The 19,646-nt window shown below is 40.3% G+C and overlaps 3 protein-coding genes across 5 annotated transcripts in view; 2 read left to right on the forward strand and 1 right to left on the reverse strand.

The window, feature by feature from the left end:
- The window catches only part of LOC144044746 (neuropilin-1a-like), a 50,499-nt gene extending 48,559 nt beyond the window's left edge, over window positions 1-1,940 (forward strand). For both annotated transcript variants that reach the window (XM_077559342.1, XM_077559341.1), the window contains exons 16-18: window positions 702-798; window positions 870-914; window positions 1,498-1,940. In XM_077559342.1, the coding sequence (XP_077415468.1) occupies window positions 702-798; window positions 870-914; window positions 1,498-1,781 (426 nt within the window). In that variant the 3' untranslated portion in view covers window positions 1,782-1,940. The remainder of the gene's footprint in view (window positions 1-701; window positions 799-869; window positions 915-1,497) is intronic.
- Window positions 1,941-2,000: 60 nt separating this feature from the next.
- On the forward strand, window positions 2,001-19,242 carry LOC144044451 (integrin beta-1-like). Its single transcript, XM_077558872.1, has 13 exons — window positions 2,001-5,693; window positions 8,606-8,672; window positions 10,041-10,126; window positions 10,415-10,616; window positions 10,685-10,855; window positions 10,930-11,294; window positions 12,794-12,889; window positions 12,964-13,053; window positions 13,127-13,267; window positions 15,045-15,244; window positions 16,189-16,427; window positions 17,703-17,925; window positions 18,737-19,242. Exons 2-13 carry the CDS (start codon window positions 8,606-8,608, stop codon window positions 19,101-19,103), a joined length of 2,247 nt encoding a protein of 748 aa, XP_077414998.1. The 5' UTR covers window positions 2,001-5,693; the 3' UTR covers window positions 19,104-19,242.
- On the reverse strand, window positions 6,523-7,985 carry LOC144043941 (protein FAM200B-like). Of its 2 annotated transcripts, XM_077558055.1 has the most exons (3): window positions 7,769-7,985; window positions 7,431-7,696; window positions 6,523-7,326 (listed from the first exon to the last, which is right to left on the reverse strand). In XM_077558055.1, the coding sequence occupies exons 1-3, from the start codon at window positions 7,842-7,844 to the stop codon at window positions 6,760-6,762; spliced, it is 909 nt and encodes a 302-aa protein (XP_077414181.1). In that variant the 5' UTR covers window positions 7,845-7,985; the 3' UTR covers window positions 6,523-6,759. The 2 variants fall into 2 exon arrangements, with proteins under 2 accessions (XP_077414181.1, XP_077414180.1); XM_077558054.1 differs by having other exon boundaries at window positions 7,431-7,985.
- Window positions 19,243-19,646: the final 404 nt, after the last annotated feature.

Below are 19,646 nucleotides of genomic sequence, written 5' to 3' on the forward strand. Positions count from 1 at the left end.
TTTAGTAATAAATAAACGTAATTTTGAATAATTTTTTTATAAGCAAAAATCTACTCTGTATCAAGATCCAAATTGTGAAAATTTCACACAAATGATTGCCAAGTAGCTGCTTTAAAAAAGGTCATTTTACGACAGATTGCTCGTGTGTTTGTTCAGAATGTAGAGATGGGATTCGGCTGCTCTTCAGTGCAGGAGATGATATATTCTGGTAGTTTAGGGTCTAGACCACCCCAAAATATTGTCAAATCCTAAAATATTTCCCTTGTAGAAAGCAGTTTTTTTTTTTTCAAAACAACACTGGAATGTATAAACAAACATTATGCAATTGCTTGATTGACTGATTTTGGCATGCTTGAAAAATTATTGAATTAAAAATAATAATAATTCAAAGACCCTTGCATCATTTGATTTTTCTGTATTTGGCCTTCGGAGGAAAAAGTTTGAAAACCCCTTTTTTAAGGACTGCCTGAAATCTTAGTTTTCCCCATACAACTAACATACGGAATCTCATCTTGGTGTTGCCTTCACTGACAGTTTGAAATGACAACTTTTCCTCACGAACCAACTGACTCATTGTTCCAAGTCAATATTACACGTTTGAAAATCCAGTGCTGCCTTCAAGGACTGTCCGAAATCCCACTTGTGTCTATCGTGATGGACATTTTGTAATGTTGTAATGTTTTGTAATGTTGCGTTTGCAGGTGGTGGTGGAGGGCGTGGCGGACAGACTTAGCACAGGACACATAGCCATGGACGACATCCGCATTTTAGATGGGCTCAGCGCCGACCACTGCAAAGGTTTGGACCACAACATATTAGACACACAAATTGTTTTGTCCTCTTCCTAACTGCTGGTTTTCTGTCTTTAGATCCGGAAGTTCCTCCATCCCGGCCCACGCAGATCATCATCCTACGTAGGTTTATACCTCTTAGTTATTTCATTACAGATTTGCAACAGTAGTGGTCGCTTTCTTTACTTAACAAATGTAGATCATCAGCTTTATTGTACACTTAATTAAGATGTGAGCTTTTTTTTCACATGCCTCCTGGCTAGGTGCTGCTGTTTTGGTTATTAGCAGTGAGTAAATGAGCCACATGCTGCTTCATCATGATTTCTGGATCACTTGTAGCAAGCAGCCTGCCTTGGTGCCTTTACAGTACAGGCAGCCACTATTTGAGCAAAAGTGGCCTTTGGTCTTTGTTGGAAAATTCGAGTCATATTGAAATGTTTTGAACTCAACTGTTGCCTTCAGGGGCTGTCTGAACTGGTAGACTTGATCACAGAAGTGGGTAATTATTGAAAATGTCAATATGTGTTTAGTTAAATTTATCTGTGCAGCAATTTAGTCACAATTGTATTCACTCACGTAACCAATGAATGATAGCTCCAAAAGTCAATTAATGTGGAAGTCAGGTGTTGCCTTCAGGGACTGTCTGAAATTGCAATGTTCTCTGCACAGCTTCCCTTGTGATGCCATTTTCATTTATTTATTTTAGCCATGGACTCACTCCCCGATGAGGCCGACGAAGTGGGCGGCGTGGGCGCTGCCGACAACATGCTGAAGACGCTGGACCCCATCCTGATCACCATCATCGCCATGTCGGCCCTGGGCGTGTTCGTGGGCGCCGTGTGCGGCGTGGTGCTGTACTGCGCCTGCTCGCACGCCGCCATGGCCGACAGGAACCTCTCGGCCCTGGAGAACTACAACTTCGAGCTGGTGGACGGCGTCAAGCTGAAGAAGGACAAGATCAACCCGCACACTAACTATTCGGAGGCGTGAGGGGCGGGGCCCGGCGGCTGGTAGGACGAAGGGGCGGGGCCGCCGTTGGACTTTAGGGTGGGCTTTTCTTTCTCAGGAGCAGCAGCGCAACAAACTGACCTGCAGGGGGCACTGTGTACAAACTAGCTGTACAGCAAAAAAAGAAGAAAATGATCTATTTGTTTTTTTTTTTGGGGGGGGGGGGGGGGGGGGGCTTGTTGTTGATTCTGGGGGGGGGGGGTGTTGATTGCCTCATGCTGGTGATGAGACCAAGTCACAAGTAAGTGTGTGCGTGTGTGTTCTAACAGTGCCTTTTCCCACCACTTTTGTATAGATTTTATTTGCCTTGTTTTTGTTCTTTCCATTTTTTCAAACAGCACGAGTGTCTCATGCAGGGTTCCCAAACACACACACACACACGCACACACGCACACACACACACACACACACGAGAATGTCTCAGCATTCAGTTGTAAAGTGAACATGAAGACTCCACCTCCGCATTCCGTCGAAACATGATGGGCTTAAAGACTAAATGCATCAGTCTACAGTTGAAGACAATCTCTCAGCATTACATTGAAGACAATGTCTAATCATTCACTTGAAGACAAAATCTCAGCGTTCAGTTAAGACAACATCTCAGTATTAAGTTCAAACCTTAAGACAGTATAGTATTTAGTTGAACCGTGAAGATAATATTTCAGGAGAAGGAGAAGACAGTGTCTCAGCATTCGGTCAAAATGTGAATGTCTCAATATTTGGCTGAAACCTGAGGAGGACAGTATCTCAGCATTGCATCAAAACGAGAGGACAATGTCTCAGCATCCATTTGAAATGTGTGTCAGCATTCAGTCGAAACGTGAGCACAATGTCTTTCAGTTGAAATGTGATGCTGTTGTTTTTTAAGACGCCGATCACAAAGATGGAGCTCAGCTTTCTCTCAAAACACTAAGACAATGTCTCAGCATGGAAAGGCACATTTTGACAACAATCCGGGAAATAATGTGAATAATTTCAGGCTTGTATTCTTTTGTGGTCCAATTCACATTTTGTGTTGTCACGTGCGCGTGTGTGAGTGAGTTTTTGAGAGCACACACACACACACACACGCGTTGTTCTATCATATTGTACATAGTTTTAATATATTTCTATGAGAATTGTTTTTCTACACGGGACAGTGCAGCAGTATCCTTTCTTTCTCTCTTCTGTCCTTCCTCGATATGTTGTCGTACGCGAAAAACACACCACGTTTGTGTGTTGTTACTTGTTAAATGTGACGTTTGTGTGTGTTTGCGTTTTTGGGGCTCGCTTTCGTACAGGGTAACACTGGACCCCCGACAAGGAGGAGCCAAGACCTCAAGTGTTTCCTTCATCTTTTTAAAACAGGCTGGTTGCCTTGGCAACTGCTTGACCTTTGCATGGGTTACACTACAAAATGGCTGCAGTACTTTCCTCACACATACATACACAGACACACTTGTTGTCAATTACAGTGGAATCGCTAAAGTGGACAACAAACCGTTGACTGTTCCAGGGTCAAGCTGTCACCATCCCAAAAATTTATTTTGTTAAGAGTTTTGGAGACTTTAACTCATTCACTGCCAATGACGGCTATAGACGTCAAAAATTCATTTGAACTATTTCTATTAGTTAAATTTTTTTTCCACTTTTGTTAATAAGAGTATGAAAACCTCGATTTTTTTTTTTTGAAATACAGATATAAAATGTGTGATTAATTAAAAATTTTAATCGCCCGAAATTCGGGGCGTCAGGCGATAAAAATTTGTAACCGTAATTAATTGCATGACTTCACTAGTTAACTCACAATTATAAACACATTTTATATCTGTTATAAATGTACAATAAAAAATATAGGATTTTATACTCTTGTTAACAAAGGTAGAAAAAATGTTCAACTAATAGAAATAGCTCAAATGAAGTTTTGACGTCTATAGCCGTCAATGGCAGTGAATGAGTTAAACTGCCAAAAGGGTAAAAATCTTAACTGTAAATAAAAAAAACTAAAATACAAACTACTTACCAAATGAAGACATACATTTTTACCCGTTGCTTCCCTGCCCGAGCGGCACGGTGGTGGACTGGTTAGCACGTCCGCCTCACAGTGCAAAAGACGCGAGATCAAGTCCGGGCTTTGGCCTTCCTGAGTGAAGTTTGCATGTTCTCCCCGTGCTTGTGTGGGTTTACTCCGGGTGCTCTGGTTTCCTCCCACATTCCAAAGACATGCATGGTAGGTTAATTGAATTGAATTAATTGAATACTCCAAATTGGTTGGCAACCAGTTCAGGGTGTGCCCCGCCTACTGCCCGAAGCCCCCGGGACCCTTGTGACGACAAGCGGTTAAGAAGATGGATGGATGCTTCCCTGCCCAATTTCATGCTAGTCAGTATCCATTTCCCGCCACATCCTATTTACGGTAGTTGAAATTGATTTGTGCGCAAACATTAGTAGTAAATATCTGCTGTCTTTTTTTTTTGCCTTCAGAGAAGGTCTGAAATCACAGTTTTCCTCACAAAACAAACAAGTGAGTATTCCAAATATCTTTAACACTGGTGTTGCCTTAAGGGACAAAATCTGAAATCATAGTGTGATGATTTTTTTCTTCTTCTTCAAACTTACCTCATCATTAGCTGGCTTCCCGCTACATGTTATTTCTATCAGAGCTTGCTTGAGCAAAAAAAATGTGCGTATATCATTTCTATATGTACTGAAGTCTCGCGAGAGTTGCTGAAATCACGCGAGACTATGCTTAAAAGTCACACATTCGTCAGACTTTTGGAGGTGCCACTGTAGCTGAAAACAATATTTTTGGGGGATTATTTTATCCAACTGACTTGTTTTCTTTCATGAGTAAACATTAGAATTGATTTTATTGATCTGGTGAATGAGAAAGGATGCTGCAGCACTGGATGTGATTAAATAAAACATGATCTTGCACTGAAATGTAAAATTTAAAAAACTTATGATTTATGATGTAATAAAACAAGATGGTGTTGTATGTTGCTTTTTTCTATATATAAAGAAAAAGAAAGATAGAAAAATGCGTTCACATGAAGATGTACAATTTTCCATGGGAAAAACTTTTGTTTGGGGGGTCAAATGACAAATTCCTGCCAATCAATGATCAATGGTGTTTTTGTAACATTTTACTTGTTTTCGATTTTTCAAACCTGCTTCTGTACTGTTGCTGTTTTCCACTTAACGGGGAAAAAAAAGAGACAAAAATATGAAATATGGAAAAGTAGCAGCTCAGCCTTAAAAAGTGTTCAGTGATTAAAAAAAGAAAAAAAATACAGTAGTTTGTACTTTCTGGTTGACGTCCAGATTCATCTCGTCTGTGTTGTTGCAGATCATTTTGGACTTTACATTCCAACAATTGGTTCAATAAATGTTTGCATTCATTGTCACAGTGGCGCACTTTTTTTAAATTTATTTACCAATTGCTGACAGGGAGGTTTTGACAAAAGTATAGGAACACGTGACACCTACAGGAAGTGATGTCATGTTCAGTTTGTTTGGTCCTCATTGTTATGTTAGGTCCACATTTATGTAGATTTGTTTAACTGATTATAGAAATGCTAATAACAGTATTGCAGTTGAACAAAAAATTCACTTTTTACATAATGGCAGTGGGACGTACCCAAATGTCTTTGCTTCCATCTCCGCATGCGCAATTTTGGGAGGGTAGAAGGAGGTTGAAATTTAACTCTTATGTCGAAATGTTATTGCGAAAACCAAAGAACAAGATTCCTCACAGCTGTTGTACAGATGTTTGAGTCAAGAGGAATGCAAGCGAACAACCCTGCTGACATCTTAGCTGGCTGTGCTTGTTCGTCTTCTTTTGTGGATAAAAGACGACATTCACGTGGAAAATAAATTTTATTGTGACTGCTGGAACTTAAGTGTAGGAACAAGGTAAGTGTTACTCAAACTCATTGATTTGTACACACTTTGTTCACCTTTAAAGTTTGCTCCATTGCCATTGTGAGATGACAAAATGTGTGCGGGCGACAACTTTTGGCTGTGGAGGAACATCACGTGCATGTGAATCCATTGACATCATTCCCCAGGTCAAATTTTTATCTCAGGGAATTGAATCAATTGCAGCTGGACTGTTGTTTAAGAATTAGAAGTCGTTTCGCAGTTCCCATCGTCTGCCTCAACAATGGAGGTTCATAACATTGTCGACTCGGACTCAATGTCCCCCGCACCCTCCGGGATGTGGGTGAAGTTCTTCCAGAGGTAGGAATTGAAACTCCTTCTGACAGAGGAGTCTGCTTGATGTTCCCAGCGGACCCAGACTGTATGCATACCTGTCAACCTCTGCCGATAACTGCCCTTATAAATGCTTATGATTCCCCTTACAAACCCCAAAAAAACCTTACAAACACCGTACGACGCATGTTTACTCGCGGTAACCAGACAGTGTAATAGAAATAACAAAGGTAATTTGCATACAAAGTCTTTTATTCAATTTAAAAAGTTTACAATGCAATAAACTGTGCCTTCAGTGCTTCCTATTGTAAGCCAATGTGCATGATTTAGCAGACTTTATCTGCTCTAATGAGGGTCTCACTTGTGAGCAACAGTTGTCACAGTTCAATTTCATCTGTAATAAAGAAGTAAGAGTGTCTGTTCCCATTGTCTTTCTGTACTCTGTATGAATTTTCCTCACATGGCTGAAAACCCGCTCGCTATCAGCATTACTGTGAGGAAGGCTGAGTAAAATTAGATACATCTCCAATCATACATGCCTCTGTTTGGAACACAATATTGAATTGATTTATTTGAGGCAGGATGAAGCTGAGGAAGTGGAGTGTGAGGAGAGTAACAGGGTCTTGAAGTCGATCATGGATGCTTTTCACTTTACCTGCCCTTTCAACATCCGCATGGCTAGCGAAGTAGCTTTTGAGTGCTTCGTACTGAGACAATGTTCTTTCAACCACTTTTTGCAGAGACAACCATCGTGTCGGACAATGCTTTAGGATTTTTTCTTGCTCGGAATTTGTAAAGTCCTGAAACTCTTTAAAATCCTCAATTCGTTTGGAACTATTTTAAAAATATATATATATATATCCACCAGCAAGTCATCTATGTTTACTGGCAATGTCTTCAGTCCATCTTTGACACACAGATTGCCAAGATGACAAATGCATCCAACACTAAAAACAGCCCCATTTTTTTCTTTTATCCTAGACAAGACAGAGTTTTTCTTTCCAACCATGGTGTTGCAATTGTCGCTTGCAAATCCCACAACGTTACTCCATGGAAGGTCATTTTCTTGTAAAATGTTGTCAATAACGGCAAAGATTGATGCTGCTGTGCCTGATGCCAACTCTGGTAAATCGAGGAGTCTGGTATTTGTGTTCTCCCCATCAAAGAAGTGAGCTAACACAACAAGTCGCTTTTTGGTAGTACGATCATTGCTTTCATCAATCATGAGGGTAAATGGGTGAGTTCTGCAGTACTGAATGACGTCTTGGGTGTAGCCACGTGCAAGGCTCTCCTTAACAATCATCGTAGCCTTGGTCCTCCGACATGCAAACTCCTGCAAAAATATAATATTAAAATATAAAATTTTAATTTTTGACACGTGCCATAAATGCTGATTCATTGTAGATATGAATGATAATAATAATAATAATAAATTACCTTAGCTGTCTGTGAATCCGGAAACATAACTTTCACCAAATCCGAGAAGTGGTCCGCAGCTGTGAAAGCAATGTTGTGCTCAGCAAGAAAATGGCAGAAGAGAATTTCCGCATTTGTCGTTTTGTGGGATGCTGCAGGATTTGCGGTAGAGACGAAGTGCTTGGTTAATGGGACATGTGAATTGTTTTTTTTCACATTCTCCACGTGTCCGGCAGTTTTAAAGTGGCTCTTCAGATCGTAAAATCCACTCGCAGCAACTTTCACGTCTTTATTGCAAGGGACACAGAATGAGAATTGAGTGCCTCTTAACGATGCTTTAATCCAGCCAGCATATTCACCTTGAAGTAACTCCCATTCTTTCTGGTGTCGACCCGATCCTTGAGTTCTTCGTTTCTTACTAGGTGGCTCCTCCATGCTTGCTTCCACGATATTTACTCTATGTATATCTACGCATGCGCATGTCAGCGCATTTTTTTTCCCCGTACAAAAGTCGGTGTACGGCGTACATGATTTGAAATGGTAAAAAAACGTATAAAATACGTATAAAACGTACAAGTTGACAGGTTGGAACCAAATGTTGTGTTTCAATAAATTACGTCTATTTATAATTTTAAGACCTGCGACTTTTAAGAATTCTTGCCAAGCAAATTTTGCTTACTCCATTGGCAGATTTTATTATTATTTTATTTGTATGTTTGCTTAAAATAAGAAAAATTCTGCTTATTTATAGCATGGCTTATTTATTTATTTATTTTGCAGTGGGATGTTATATTTTAAGCTATTTGTTCTAAAAATGAGCATTTTCTGCTTCTTTTTTTTTGACTTCGTCTGTTTCTACTAATTTCTAGATTTTACAGTCTTATTTCAAGGTTTTTTGTCAAGTAAAATTAATCTGCTGCATGGGCATATAACTCCACTAGTTTCAAGTAATTTCCCCTTAAAATAAGTGTTTATGTCTAACATTTAGGCCCTGTGTTTTTTGCAGGGTGATTAACTTCCTGTAGATGACCCAATATTTTTTTTAAAACTATTTTTCTTCACGCTCCACTTGCTGTGTATCAAAAGGCTACTTTCATTGTCTTATCACTACGTACTGTAGGTGAAATGTGCCTCCATGTGAAACATATTAACTTAATATTATTAACTGTTTTGTTGTTTTGTTTTGTTTTTCCAAGATGGAACTTTGGCTAGTCGTGCTAGCATCCTCGTTAGCACTCCTGAGCTTTAGCCGAGCCCACCGAGGTAAGACTCAAGTCAAAGGAGTCAAGTGTACTCCACGAACAACAGATGGCGCTATAACCGCTTGCCAGAACTTATTGTTACGTTTGTTTTTGGCCAAACTGCATGAAAAACTAGAAAAATTCCCGTGGAAATTTTGAATGGGACTCTTGTAAATGAGCTGAACAGTTTAAAATTTAAACGACTGGAATCGGTCAAAAAATGTGGAAGTTAACCATAATCAACATCAACTAAAAGTATCTTACTGTCCCTTTAAAAAAAATGCAAATTCACGCACACACATTTGACTTGGAGACGTCACGCACCCACATTCCATTGATATCGTATGAGAGACGTATACCTCGAACAAAAGCCTCTCACGACTTAACGGTTCAAGATGCAGATTCAAGAAATGGCTCGTTAGAACGGCAAGGGTTTGGGGAACACGAGCATGTTCTCACTTTTTTAATCGGATGAAAAATTACCAAATTAATACAGGTTGAAAACTTATGATTTATCCAAAATGAAGAGGAAAAAGGAGGCGAATTTAACATGGAAAAGATAGGCGAGTTAGTCCGACTTCTCCTCGCTTAAAGTGAAAATAAAGATACTAAATGACACCTTAGCCAAATAAAAGTTAGTTTGTCTGAAAGAAGAGACTTGTCACTACAAAATGTGAGAATTTGATGTCGAGTGAGCAAAGATTGTGGCCATGGTGACAAGTTGAAGTGAAACTTTTGGAAATTGATTATTTTGGTTCCCGGCACTCTAAGGCTAATTGCTTCACTCTGGCACTTGCAATAGACACCAATGTAAGAAGGCTATTTCACTCACTGTCTTTGAACCCGCACAGGGGGGAGAGCTTTCATTCCTTAAAAAAGATTTCGACACTGAGCTAAAGATGGGAAAAATTCCTACAAAATGAGCTAAAATTCGTATCGGTCGGATAACGTTTGCGTGCGCAGCGTGTCTTGGAAAAAGGTGGTTGATCTGTAATTTGTTCCCCCTTTCTCCATTCATTTCCTATGGGACTTTTTTGGGACTTTTTTGGGAATTGCGTCGCCATGGTAACTCGGAATTCCTAGAAAAGTAATGCCGCACCGAGTCAGATCGAGCCGCATCGTTTGATACCTCATTTGTCCCGGTGCGATCTACGGTACGGGCCGCATTTTTTGCGGAAAAAATCTGGGGATTTTCTAGGATGGAGAGTAATACAGTATGTGCTGCTTTCAGCAGTCCCATAATAAAAATCTGTGTTTAAAATCACTCTGCCGTACGGCCACATTACTAGAGACTATGGTTGACATATTTGACATGAGTATTTATGAGCATGAATAGCTCGGCCATACTCGCAGCATAAATGTTTAATTTATTTATTTTTTATTCTTTCAGGGGAAAGCGTTTGCATCAAGGCTAATGCTCAGTCGTGTGATGAGTGCATCAAAGTGGCCGAGTCATGTGGATGGTGCTCGGATGAGGTCAGTTGCTTGATTGAACGAATCGGAGCAAGACACTAGAAGCCAACCATTACATTAGGTAATGATTTCCTTTGTAATGAATGGAAACACAATCTGTTCTAGCCAAATTTTTTCACTATTTGGAAAAACTCACCTTCATTAGATTAAGTAACAAATAATCCTGGCCAATATTGAATGAACATGTAATGTATCTCCTCTAATCTCATCCCACACCCTGCCCCAAATGAAGTTTTTGTGCAATCTTCCAAATGCCAACCTGGTTAAACTGACTTCATGTTGTATCATCAGTACTTCCTCAAGGCGGACGAGCGCAAGTCTGCTCGCTGCGACGATGTGAAATCTCTGAAGACCAGATGGTGCAGCTGGGCCAAAATCCTGAACCCTCGCGGCAGCATCGTCATCACTGAGAACACACCCATCTCCAATCACAACGAGGGCGTGCAGATTACGCAGATCCAGCCTCAGAAGATCACCTTAAACCTCAGACCCGGCACGTCCAAAATATTATTTTGAAAAACCATTTCCTGTGGACTGACTTTGTGGTGATGGATCCCGCAGGTGAGCCGCAGACCTTTGGTGTGAAGTTCAAGCTAATTCAGGACTACCCGTTAGACGTGTACTACTTGATGGACCAATCCTTCTCCAAGAAGGCCGATCTGGACAATGCCAAGAATCTGGGCACAGATATAATATCGCAAATGCACGGCATCACCTCAGACTTCAGGATTGGTGGGGATGATTTCTCTACTTTAGTTCCAGTAACTTCATGGAGCAAGAACTAAAAATTGTGTCTCCTCCTGCAGGGTTGGGCTCATTCGTGGGCAAGACGGTGATGGCGGACAGCAGCGCCACTCCGGCCAGCTTCCAGAACCGTGCCAGTTACAAGAACATCCTGCAGCTGACCAATGATGGCAACCAGTTCTACCAACTGCTCAGCCAGCAGCAGATCTCAGGAAACTTGGACTCTCCTGAGGGAGGCTCAGACGCCATCATGCAAGTGGCCGTGTGCGAGGAGCAAATTGGCTGGAGGAATGTCCCTCGTCTCCTCGTCTTCTCCACGGACGCTGGAGTCCATTTTGCTGGGGATGGACAACTGGGTGGTGTCAAGCTCCCCAATGATGGAAATTGTCACCTGGAGAACAACATGTACGCCATGAGTCACTCCTATGTAAGAACTCACGTATTGCTGACTTAATTGAGTGACTGACACTTAATTACTACTAGGACTGACTGACTGATAAATGTTATCATTCAAACTTATTTGTCTGGAAAATTTTAAAGCGTCAGAGAACCTCAGGTGTACCATGGGATTTTTCTCTGGAATTGTAATTGAGAGATGGGACTAGAGAGTTCCACTAATCAAAGTTATAAAAGTTTTATTTTTTTCCACAATAGAAAATAAATATATTCAATTTTTACCCATTTTAATTTAGAGCAGCTTTGTTAGTTTTTATTAGCTTTTTATGTTTATTTTTTTTTAAATTTTTTATTAGTTTTAGTTTTTTTTATGTTTTTTTTGTCGAGTGAAAGATAAGAAAAAACGGTCACTAAGTATTGTGTAAGTAAAGCACACTAAAAATGGATTGGTAAAAAAAAAAAACTACCAATCTAGTAGGTTAAGCTCATATTGGCGTGATTAACCAATAGATTGGTCAGACATTAACCATTTGGGATGGTTACAGGCATACCAATTTTATTGGTCAGCCAAACAACCGATGAAATTGGTTACAGTAGAAGGTAAGTCTAAATAGGTCACTTGGAGATATATTTATTGTATACATTTTTTGTATTCTAAATGTATTTATTAATTATCATAAGTGGCCTAATGGTATCCCCCCTGAGGCAGTTGAGGTTGTGGGTTCAATCCCTGGCCGGGTCATACCAAAGACTATAAAAATGGGACCTGTTTCTAGGGTCTGTTTACCTTTCCTTCTTCTGTATGGACGTACATACTGAAATAAATAAATTTAAAATTAACCTCAAACTCATGTATGATATTAATTGACAAAGATGAAAATGAAGGGCATTTTTGCTATATTCATAGTTAGTTCTTTTTTATGAGCATAAGTTGTAGTTTTGCTTAATTTTTAATTAAAAGCAGTTTTTAATTTTTGTTAACAATTTTAATTTTAGTTTTAGTTAATTTGTTATTTTTTCTTAACTATAATAATCTTGCTATGAACTCAAAGTTTAGTAAAAGTAACACTTATAGTTTAAAAAAAAAAGTTCCTGGAACTTCAACTACCCACAGCAAAAAGGTTCCTGGTATTCTAGATGCGTGTAACCAACCACATGGAGAAATTTGTGGTGGTCACCCAACGTACATTACCGCAATCTACAGGACTTGAAAGCAACTCATTTTTACACTAAAACCAGACGGACACATTGGATTGTTTTCTCTGAGTGGAGGTCTAAACTTTTCTGAATGACATTCTGGTTACAATTGTGCCTTTTTAACCATTTAGTTTTTTTCAAGCCTATCTGATTGGTTGAAATGACTTTATTGTTACGACATTCAGTATAAATTACAGAATGTGGATTAACAACATTGGATTGGTTGATGTTTGTTTAAATGGAGTAGGACAAACAAAGCATAAATGTTTTAAAATAAATACATGTGGAAATAGCCTAGCCTTTGTGCTAATATTGTTTATTGTTGTTTGTCAGGACCATCCCTCCATTGCCCAGCTAGTCCAGAAACTGAGGGACCACAACATCCCCACCATCTTTGCCGTCACTGAGGAATTGCAACCCATTTACAAGGTGGCAACTGACATGAACATATATTTATTTGTCATATTTATTTGTGGTATGTCATACAATTTGTGCGTGTACAGGAGCTGACAAATCAGATTCCTAGATCGGCCGTGGCCACACTGTCGTCCAACTCCAGCAATGTCATCAAGCTCATCATGGACGCCTACAACGTGAGTGTAAAGCTGAACTTTCCAGCCAGAGTATGATTTCTATTCCACTTTTTTTCTAATTCACTTTGCACAGTCTTTGTCGTCTGAGGTCATTCTGGAAAACAGCAGGCTTCCGAAAGGAGTCTCCCTCACCTACAAGTCAATCTGTAAGAATGGCGTGGAGGGGACCGGCGAGAACGGCAGGAAGTGCTTCGACATCTCCATCGGAGATGAGGTACTTTGGGTATTATCCGAAAATTCTAACGTGAAGGCCATTTGAAAGGTATTGCATTGAATTTACGCAGGAAAAACAAGATGGCAAAAATCCCACGTTGCATGAAAATAGTATTGAGCTTTAGATGCGATCTTTACAGTATTTTAAGAGAACAATTCACGGTGGGGCCAACATCATCCCCTGACATCAACCCTAAAAAGAAAATGTGGAGCTGGAGTGGAAAAGAAGGATAAAAGAAGAGTTGTCTTGGGGCAGGCAATGAATGTTGACATCAAATTCAGTCGTCATTCCTTCATTCTTTTGCCACTGAAAGACAAAAAAAGGGTGGAAATTAGTGATGCACCGAATATTCGGCCACCGAAAATTTTTAATTCAAGCCACAAGAATACGGCCAAAATAGGTTGCGGTGGCGCAAGCAAAAAAACGCTGCAAGCAAGCGTCTGTGCGGTACTCGTGTGCTGGTGGTCAAGCCAGCCGTGTGCTAGCCTTCTGCTATCAAGCGGCGTAGCCGTAACCTGGCAATAGCCAGATTGATAATTGTGATTCACTCAAGGGAGTTCTCCACAATATCAATGTGGGACTGCTCCACAGTGATTTGCTCGGGAAAGGCGGGGCATTCTGTACAATACTTCGAGCTGATTGGACGATGCGGCATTGTACAGTACACGTTTGTTTTTGACCAATCACGGCAAAGGTACCAGCTAAAAATACACAAAGCGCCTCTCGCCGTTCAACATTCAACAAGGAAACGGTGAGTAATTCTGCGAGAACAGAATCAATTGCAGCGTTCATTCATCCGTGTTAGCTTTGTTTGTTTCCGCCGGCGTCTGCGCTGGCTTCCTGGTTTCGTCACAGCTGCATATCACGCCCCAAACACAATGTTGCTCTGTGATTGGTTGATCGGTGGAAATCAACAAACTCGGTACAAGATGTATTCTCGGGAGTTTGTGAACTGACAAATATCGCGAGAATTCAGTTTGCAGAGCAAGGTTAGCGTAGCCGGGACCAGAGCCAGAAGTGGGGAGAGAAGAAGAAGTCGCGGGTGTGGATCACGGTCTTATACTGGTGTTTCCCCAGCCCCGCTCCAGGGGTGCGGTCTCTGCGCCTCAGGTCACATAGAAGTAGAAAGTTTACCAGCAAGGTGTGAATTTAAGTAAAAATTCATCAGGTTGCATTTGGATCCCATGTTAACCGAGAAGGTCAAAATTCAATCAATCCAAACACGTACAGTTGGACACATCAAAAGAAATGTTACCTAGCTTACAACTGTTAAACGTGCGCACAAATGAAAATTGAGAATATGTCTCAGTGGAGAATATGTCACTCAAATGAGACATCTTCACAACACTTTCATTTCAAAAATGGCAAACACATAACATTTCATAATTCATTGTTCTGTTACAAAATAAGACACTCAGGTTTCTGGAAAAAAAAGTATTTTTTTCGTGTCATTCAGAGCTGGTGGGGTGTGGGGGCTCACTGTTTGTGGAATGGAGACAGCCCGTCTTGTACTCAATCACCCCTACCTTGGCGGGCCCAGGGCAAAGAACTGAAGTTCCGTTGTCCTTGATGAGGTTGCAAGACTTACAACCGGCCGATAATCGTTAGATCTGCGTTTACAAGTAGTATGAGATACATTCAAATTTGCCAATGACAAAAAGATGGGCCCTAAGATTGACCCTTGGGGAACACCACTGAAAAGGGGGATAAACTCTTATTTACAGGTGCTAGCAATTGCAGAAATTATTGTTTGTGATGTCATGCCTATGGTCCTCAGGTGACGTTCAAGATCTCCATCGAGTCCCGGGAGTGCCCTTCGCACGGCCAGCCGGAGAGCATCAAGATCAAACCGCTGGGCTTCACCGATGAGGTGGAGGTGGTCCTCAACTTCATCTGCGAGTGTCAGTGCTCGACCCAGAAAGAGCCCAACAGTAACAAGTGTGACGGCGAGGGCACCTTTATGTGTGGTGTTTGCAAGTGAGTGGTGAAGATTTTTCAAGGGGAAGTCAACCCAAAAAAATGTTTTTGATAATACTATGTTCTATGCAGCCCAGCTAGTCTTAATACGGCATTCTGGTTGACATTGTTTTAGTGAAATATGAGTTAAGCAGCAAAATCCAGCCCTTTTTATCCATCTATGGAGGGCGGCCATTTTGCCACTTGCTATTGAGTGAAGATGACATCACTGTTGTTCAGGTCTCAGGTAACAACCAATCACAGCTCAGCTTCAGAAACCAGGTGAGCACGTGAGCAGGTGAAAACAGCCATTTTGTCACTTGTCAACTGAAGATGACATCACAGTTGCTCAGGGTTCAGACAATGACCAGCTCACCTGTTTTCTGAAGCTGAGCACTGACTGGTTGGTGTCTGAACCCTGAGCAACTGTGATGTCATCTTCAGTCGACAATAAGTGACAAAATGGCTGTCCCCTGAGATGGATAAAAATGGCTGGATTTTGCTTCATAATTCATATTCCTCAAATGTTATATTAATCAGAATGTCATGTTTAAACTAGTGAGGTCACGTATAACGTGTTATTCTCAAGAAATGTTTAAGGTTGACTTCCACTTTAATACATTCATTAAAAACGTGCTGGAAAAAAAAGTTTCAACGCTTTTTGGTATCAGGACAAGAAAAAACTCTCAGAAGAAACTTGATTTGAAAAATGTCATTGCCATTTGCTTTTTTATTTTATTTTTTTAGCAAATTAGAACAAAAATGTTAAATTAAAATCAGAACTCAGAATATTAATATTAGGACCAAAAATAGTAATTTAGTTTAAAAAAAAAAGAAAATAAAGAAAAGTAGTAATTTTACAAAAAAAGAGATCAAAATTTCAAGAAAATAAAATGCTTTTTTACAAATAGTACATGTTGTAACTCAAAGGACGTGCTAAAATTGCGGAAATATTTTCCCTTCAGTTGTAATGAGGGTCGAATCGGGCGTCGTTGCAAGTGCAGCATGGACGAGGTTCGGAGGGAGGATCTGGACGCCACCTGCCGCAAGGACAACGGCACGGACATCTGCAGCAACAACGGCGACTGCGTGTGTGGAACCTGCGAGTGCAAGAAGAGAGACAACCCAACTGAAAGCTACAGTGGACAGTTCTGCGAGTGTGACAACTTCAGCTGCGACCGCTCCAACAACAAGCTCTGCGGAGGTAGGCATGATGTCCACTATGCTAAATTAAGAAAAAAAAGTAAATACCTTGAAAAGTGAATTCATTTTCTAAATAGGGCCTACATTATACAATTTTGATGTATTTATTTATTTTTGGATTATTTATTTTGTGTGTTGTTTAAACGGCACGAGTTGCCCAATTATGATGTGCCGTTAGCTAGCTAGCTAGTTAACGTCTCTAATACCGATAGTCCACTGGCATGGCCGCTTTAGAATGCTTGACTGTCAATTTCATACGAATGCGCACACGTCACGGAAGGCAGAAGAGTGACAGCCAGGACAGTGGACAGGCTCTTCGGGGTGGAGTGACCGCTTTAAAGTGAGCACCTCATTGTTGCAGCGTGGAAAAAGCCTAATGATGACCCACTTGGATTTATTCCAGCCACCAGAGCCTTAGCGGATAGTGTATTTTACGGCTCAAGCTGTTTGATTAACAGTTGTACGACGGCGTATTAGGGCCACGTATAAATATATATTTTTTAAAGTGCAAGGTCAATATTCCGAGAAAAAAACTGGCAAATTTGCCACTTTATAAAGTAGCAAATTAGCAAGAAAAAAACTTGATGTGTCGAATCTACTGATCTTCACTCAATCTTTCACTTCACTCGCGTATGACGAGTAAAGTTTAAAAAAAAAAAAAATCAATATCAGAAGGTGGCCATTTTGTCACTTGCTCCTGAGTGAAAATGACATCACATTTGCTCAGATCTCAAGTAACAACCAATCACAGGTCAGCTTCAGAAAAGAGATGAGCTGTGATTGGTCGTTTTCTGAACCCTGAGCAACTGTGATGTCATCCTCAGTCGACAGCAAGTGGCAAAATGGCCGCCCCATGAGATGGATAAAAACAGATGAATTTTGCTTCATAACTCATATTCCAAAAATGTAATATTAATCAGAATTTCATGTTTAGACTACTAAGGTCACATATAACACATTATTGAAATGTTGACTTCCTCTTTAAATTGATCGATCTCTCTCCATCACAGCAGTTTGAAGTTTTTAAAACACTCATTTTGATCCAGTCTAAAAAAATCGTTCTTTTTTCATTCATCTTTAAAAATAGAATCGCCAAAGAACAAAAAAGAGAGATTATGACGAAGTTTTCACTTCGATGGGAGATTTTTTTTTCCAAAGCCCTCCATTTAAAACAACTTTTAAAGTCTTACATTTGACCTCCAGATGGTCGGTTTCGAGTTTGTCAGTGTGTGTTGAGTGATTGTGAACGTACATACGTGTGTGTGTGTGTTGTCAGGCCACGGTCGTTGCGAGTGCCGCGTGTGCGTGTGCGAAGCCAACTACACAGGCAGTGCGTGCGACTGCTTCCTGGACACGTCCACCTGCCTGGCCAAGAACGGACAAATCTGCAACAGCCGCGGAACCTGCGAGTGCGGCGTCTGCAAATGCACCGACCCCAAGTTCCAGGGACCCACCTGTGAGATCTGCCCCACCTGCCCCGGGGTCTGCGCTGAGCACAAGTCAGTACTCAGCAATATACTTTTGATAAATAAATAATTGCTCACTATACTGTATATTCGCTGCAGTTATTTTTGCAAAATTGCAAAAGAGTTCGCTCTTATTGTATGACTTTAGTTTCCTACAATTCTAGCCTAATTTTCATGGAATTGCATAAAACATACAAAATTGTTCTGTTTGTAGGGGGGAAAAACTGCAAGATTATGATTACCTCCAAATATATTAGGAGAACATTGCAGTTACTATGACTTCTCAAAAAAATTATGAATTAAAATTGCTTTATTGCAAATTTTCTTCTTTTGTTGTTGTTAAGTTTTATGTTCTTTTTATGTTCTCTTAAAACCTATAATTTGCTTCTTGTAAACAATATTCACTTCATGTTCTAACATTACATAACTATTTTCATTAATGGCAATTTCTGAATGAATTGATAATTTATATTTTTATAAAATTGCAGTTTTCCCTCAATATTATTCTGGTTATTTTCATAAACTCGTACAATATTTGTCACAATGGTATAAATTAATTTTGATTCAATGGCAGCTTTTTTTCATTATTTACTTTTGTCCCATCAAATTACAGTTTTACCCACCATGTTACAAAACCCAAAATTCCTTTCTTTGCTCGAGCTTTAGTCGTGTAAAATCAGGAATATTTTCATGCATGCTTTTTTTGTTTTTAAACTTCCCAAAAAATGTAATATTTTAAAGTTCTTATAATATTCTGACATTATTCATGTAAACTAGAAAAAAAAAATATTCTTGCAATATTCTGACTTAAGTCCCACAAAATGATGACTCTTCTTTTTTTTAGGGAGTGCGTACAGTGTCGAGCGTTCCAGGCGGGTGCAAAGAAAGACACGTGCGAGCGTGACTGCAACTACTTTGTGCTGACCACGGTGAAGGGCGTCAGGATGCTTCCACAGCCCTACGACCAAAACTATCCCCTCCGTCATTGCAAGGAAAGAGGCGCCGACGACCGCTGGTTCTACTTTACCGTCTCCATCAAGAACGACATCAAGGAGATCCACGTTGTTGAGATGCCGGGTACAATAACCACATTTCCCATGAGGCCAAGCCCATATCATCGTGAAATCCGGACATCCAAGGCGTCCACTGTAGAATTGAATTACATTGTTTCCAGTGGCTATTTACTGTTTTTGCTTTATACAGCACTGTAACGTTTCTCGAGTATGTATGTTAACAGCAGACTGTGGTTGTGATCTTACCTTCTTTATTGTACACACAAACGGCTGCGACCCCTCCCTTCCCGCGATGCATTCACAAGCATTTGTAAACAATAAAGAACACAACTATTGAGTGTTGGGTGGCTGGTCGGGTCAGTGTGGAGTGTGGAAAGGCGAACTATCAAGCTGATGGCTATTTATTGCTACCACACAATTTTCCAATCGCTAACATTAGCTGAGTCCCCGCAAAGGCAGCGTCGTTCCCCAGTCTTCCGCCTCGCCATCAAGTGAAAATCCTGTACTGTGCTTTTAACCACATTCAGGTAGGCTTTTTATCATCATCATTATTATTGTTGCCTCAGACAAAAAACCTTTGTTTCTTGGGATGTTTTGTAGCTTCTGCATGATAACAGTAATCGCGCGTAGATGTTTGACTCTACTAACGTCTGAAACGACTGGGAAAAGGACGTATGCCGTAAAGCAGTCTGCACGTTTGTAGTTTTTTTGTGTGTGTGTGTGGCAGAGTTCACACCATCC

The sequence above is a fragment of the Vanacampus margaritifer genome, chromosome 2 (genome assembly GCF_051991255.1).
Source record: "Vanacampus margaritifer isolate UIUO_Vmar chromosome 2, RoL_Vmar_1.0, whole genome shotgun sequence".
NCBI classification, from domain to species: Eukaryota; Metazoa; Chordata; class Actinopteri; order Syngnathiformes; family Syngnathidae; genus Vanacampus; species Vanacampus margaritifer.

Excerpts from the sequence above, each read along its gene's own strand:
- LOC144043941 (XM_077558054.1), bottom strand. The coding sequence starts at position 7,844 with ATGGAGGAGCCACCTAGTAAGAAACGAAGAACTCAAGGATCGGGTCGA. Across the intron at positions 7,327-7,430 it reads CGGATTCACAGACAGCTAAG|GAGTTTGCATGTCGGAGGAC; the intron begins GTAATTTATTAT and ends ATATTTTTGCAG.
- LOC144044451 (XM_077558872.1), top strand. The coding sequence starts at position 8,606 with ATGGAACTTTGGCTAGTCGTGCTAGCATCCTCGTTAGCACTCCTGAGC. Across the intron at positions 10,617-10,684 it reads CACCTTAAACCTCAGACCCG|GTGAGCCGCAGACCTTTGGT; the intron begins GCACGTCCAAAA and ends TGGATCCCGCAG. Across the intron at positions 15,245-16,188 it reads TTTATGTGTGGTGTTTGCAA|TTGTAATGAGGGTCGAATCG; the intron begins GTGAGTGGTGAA and ends TTTTCCCTTCAG.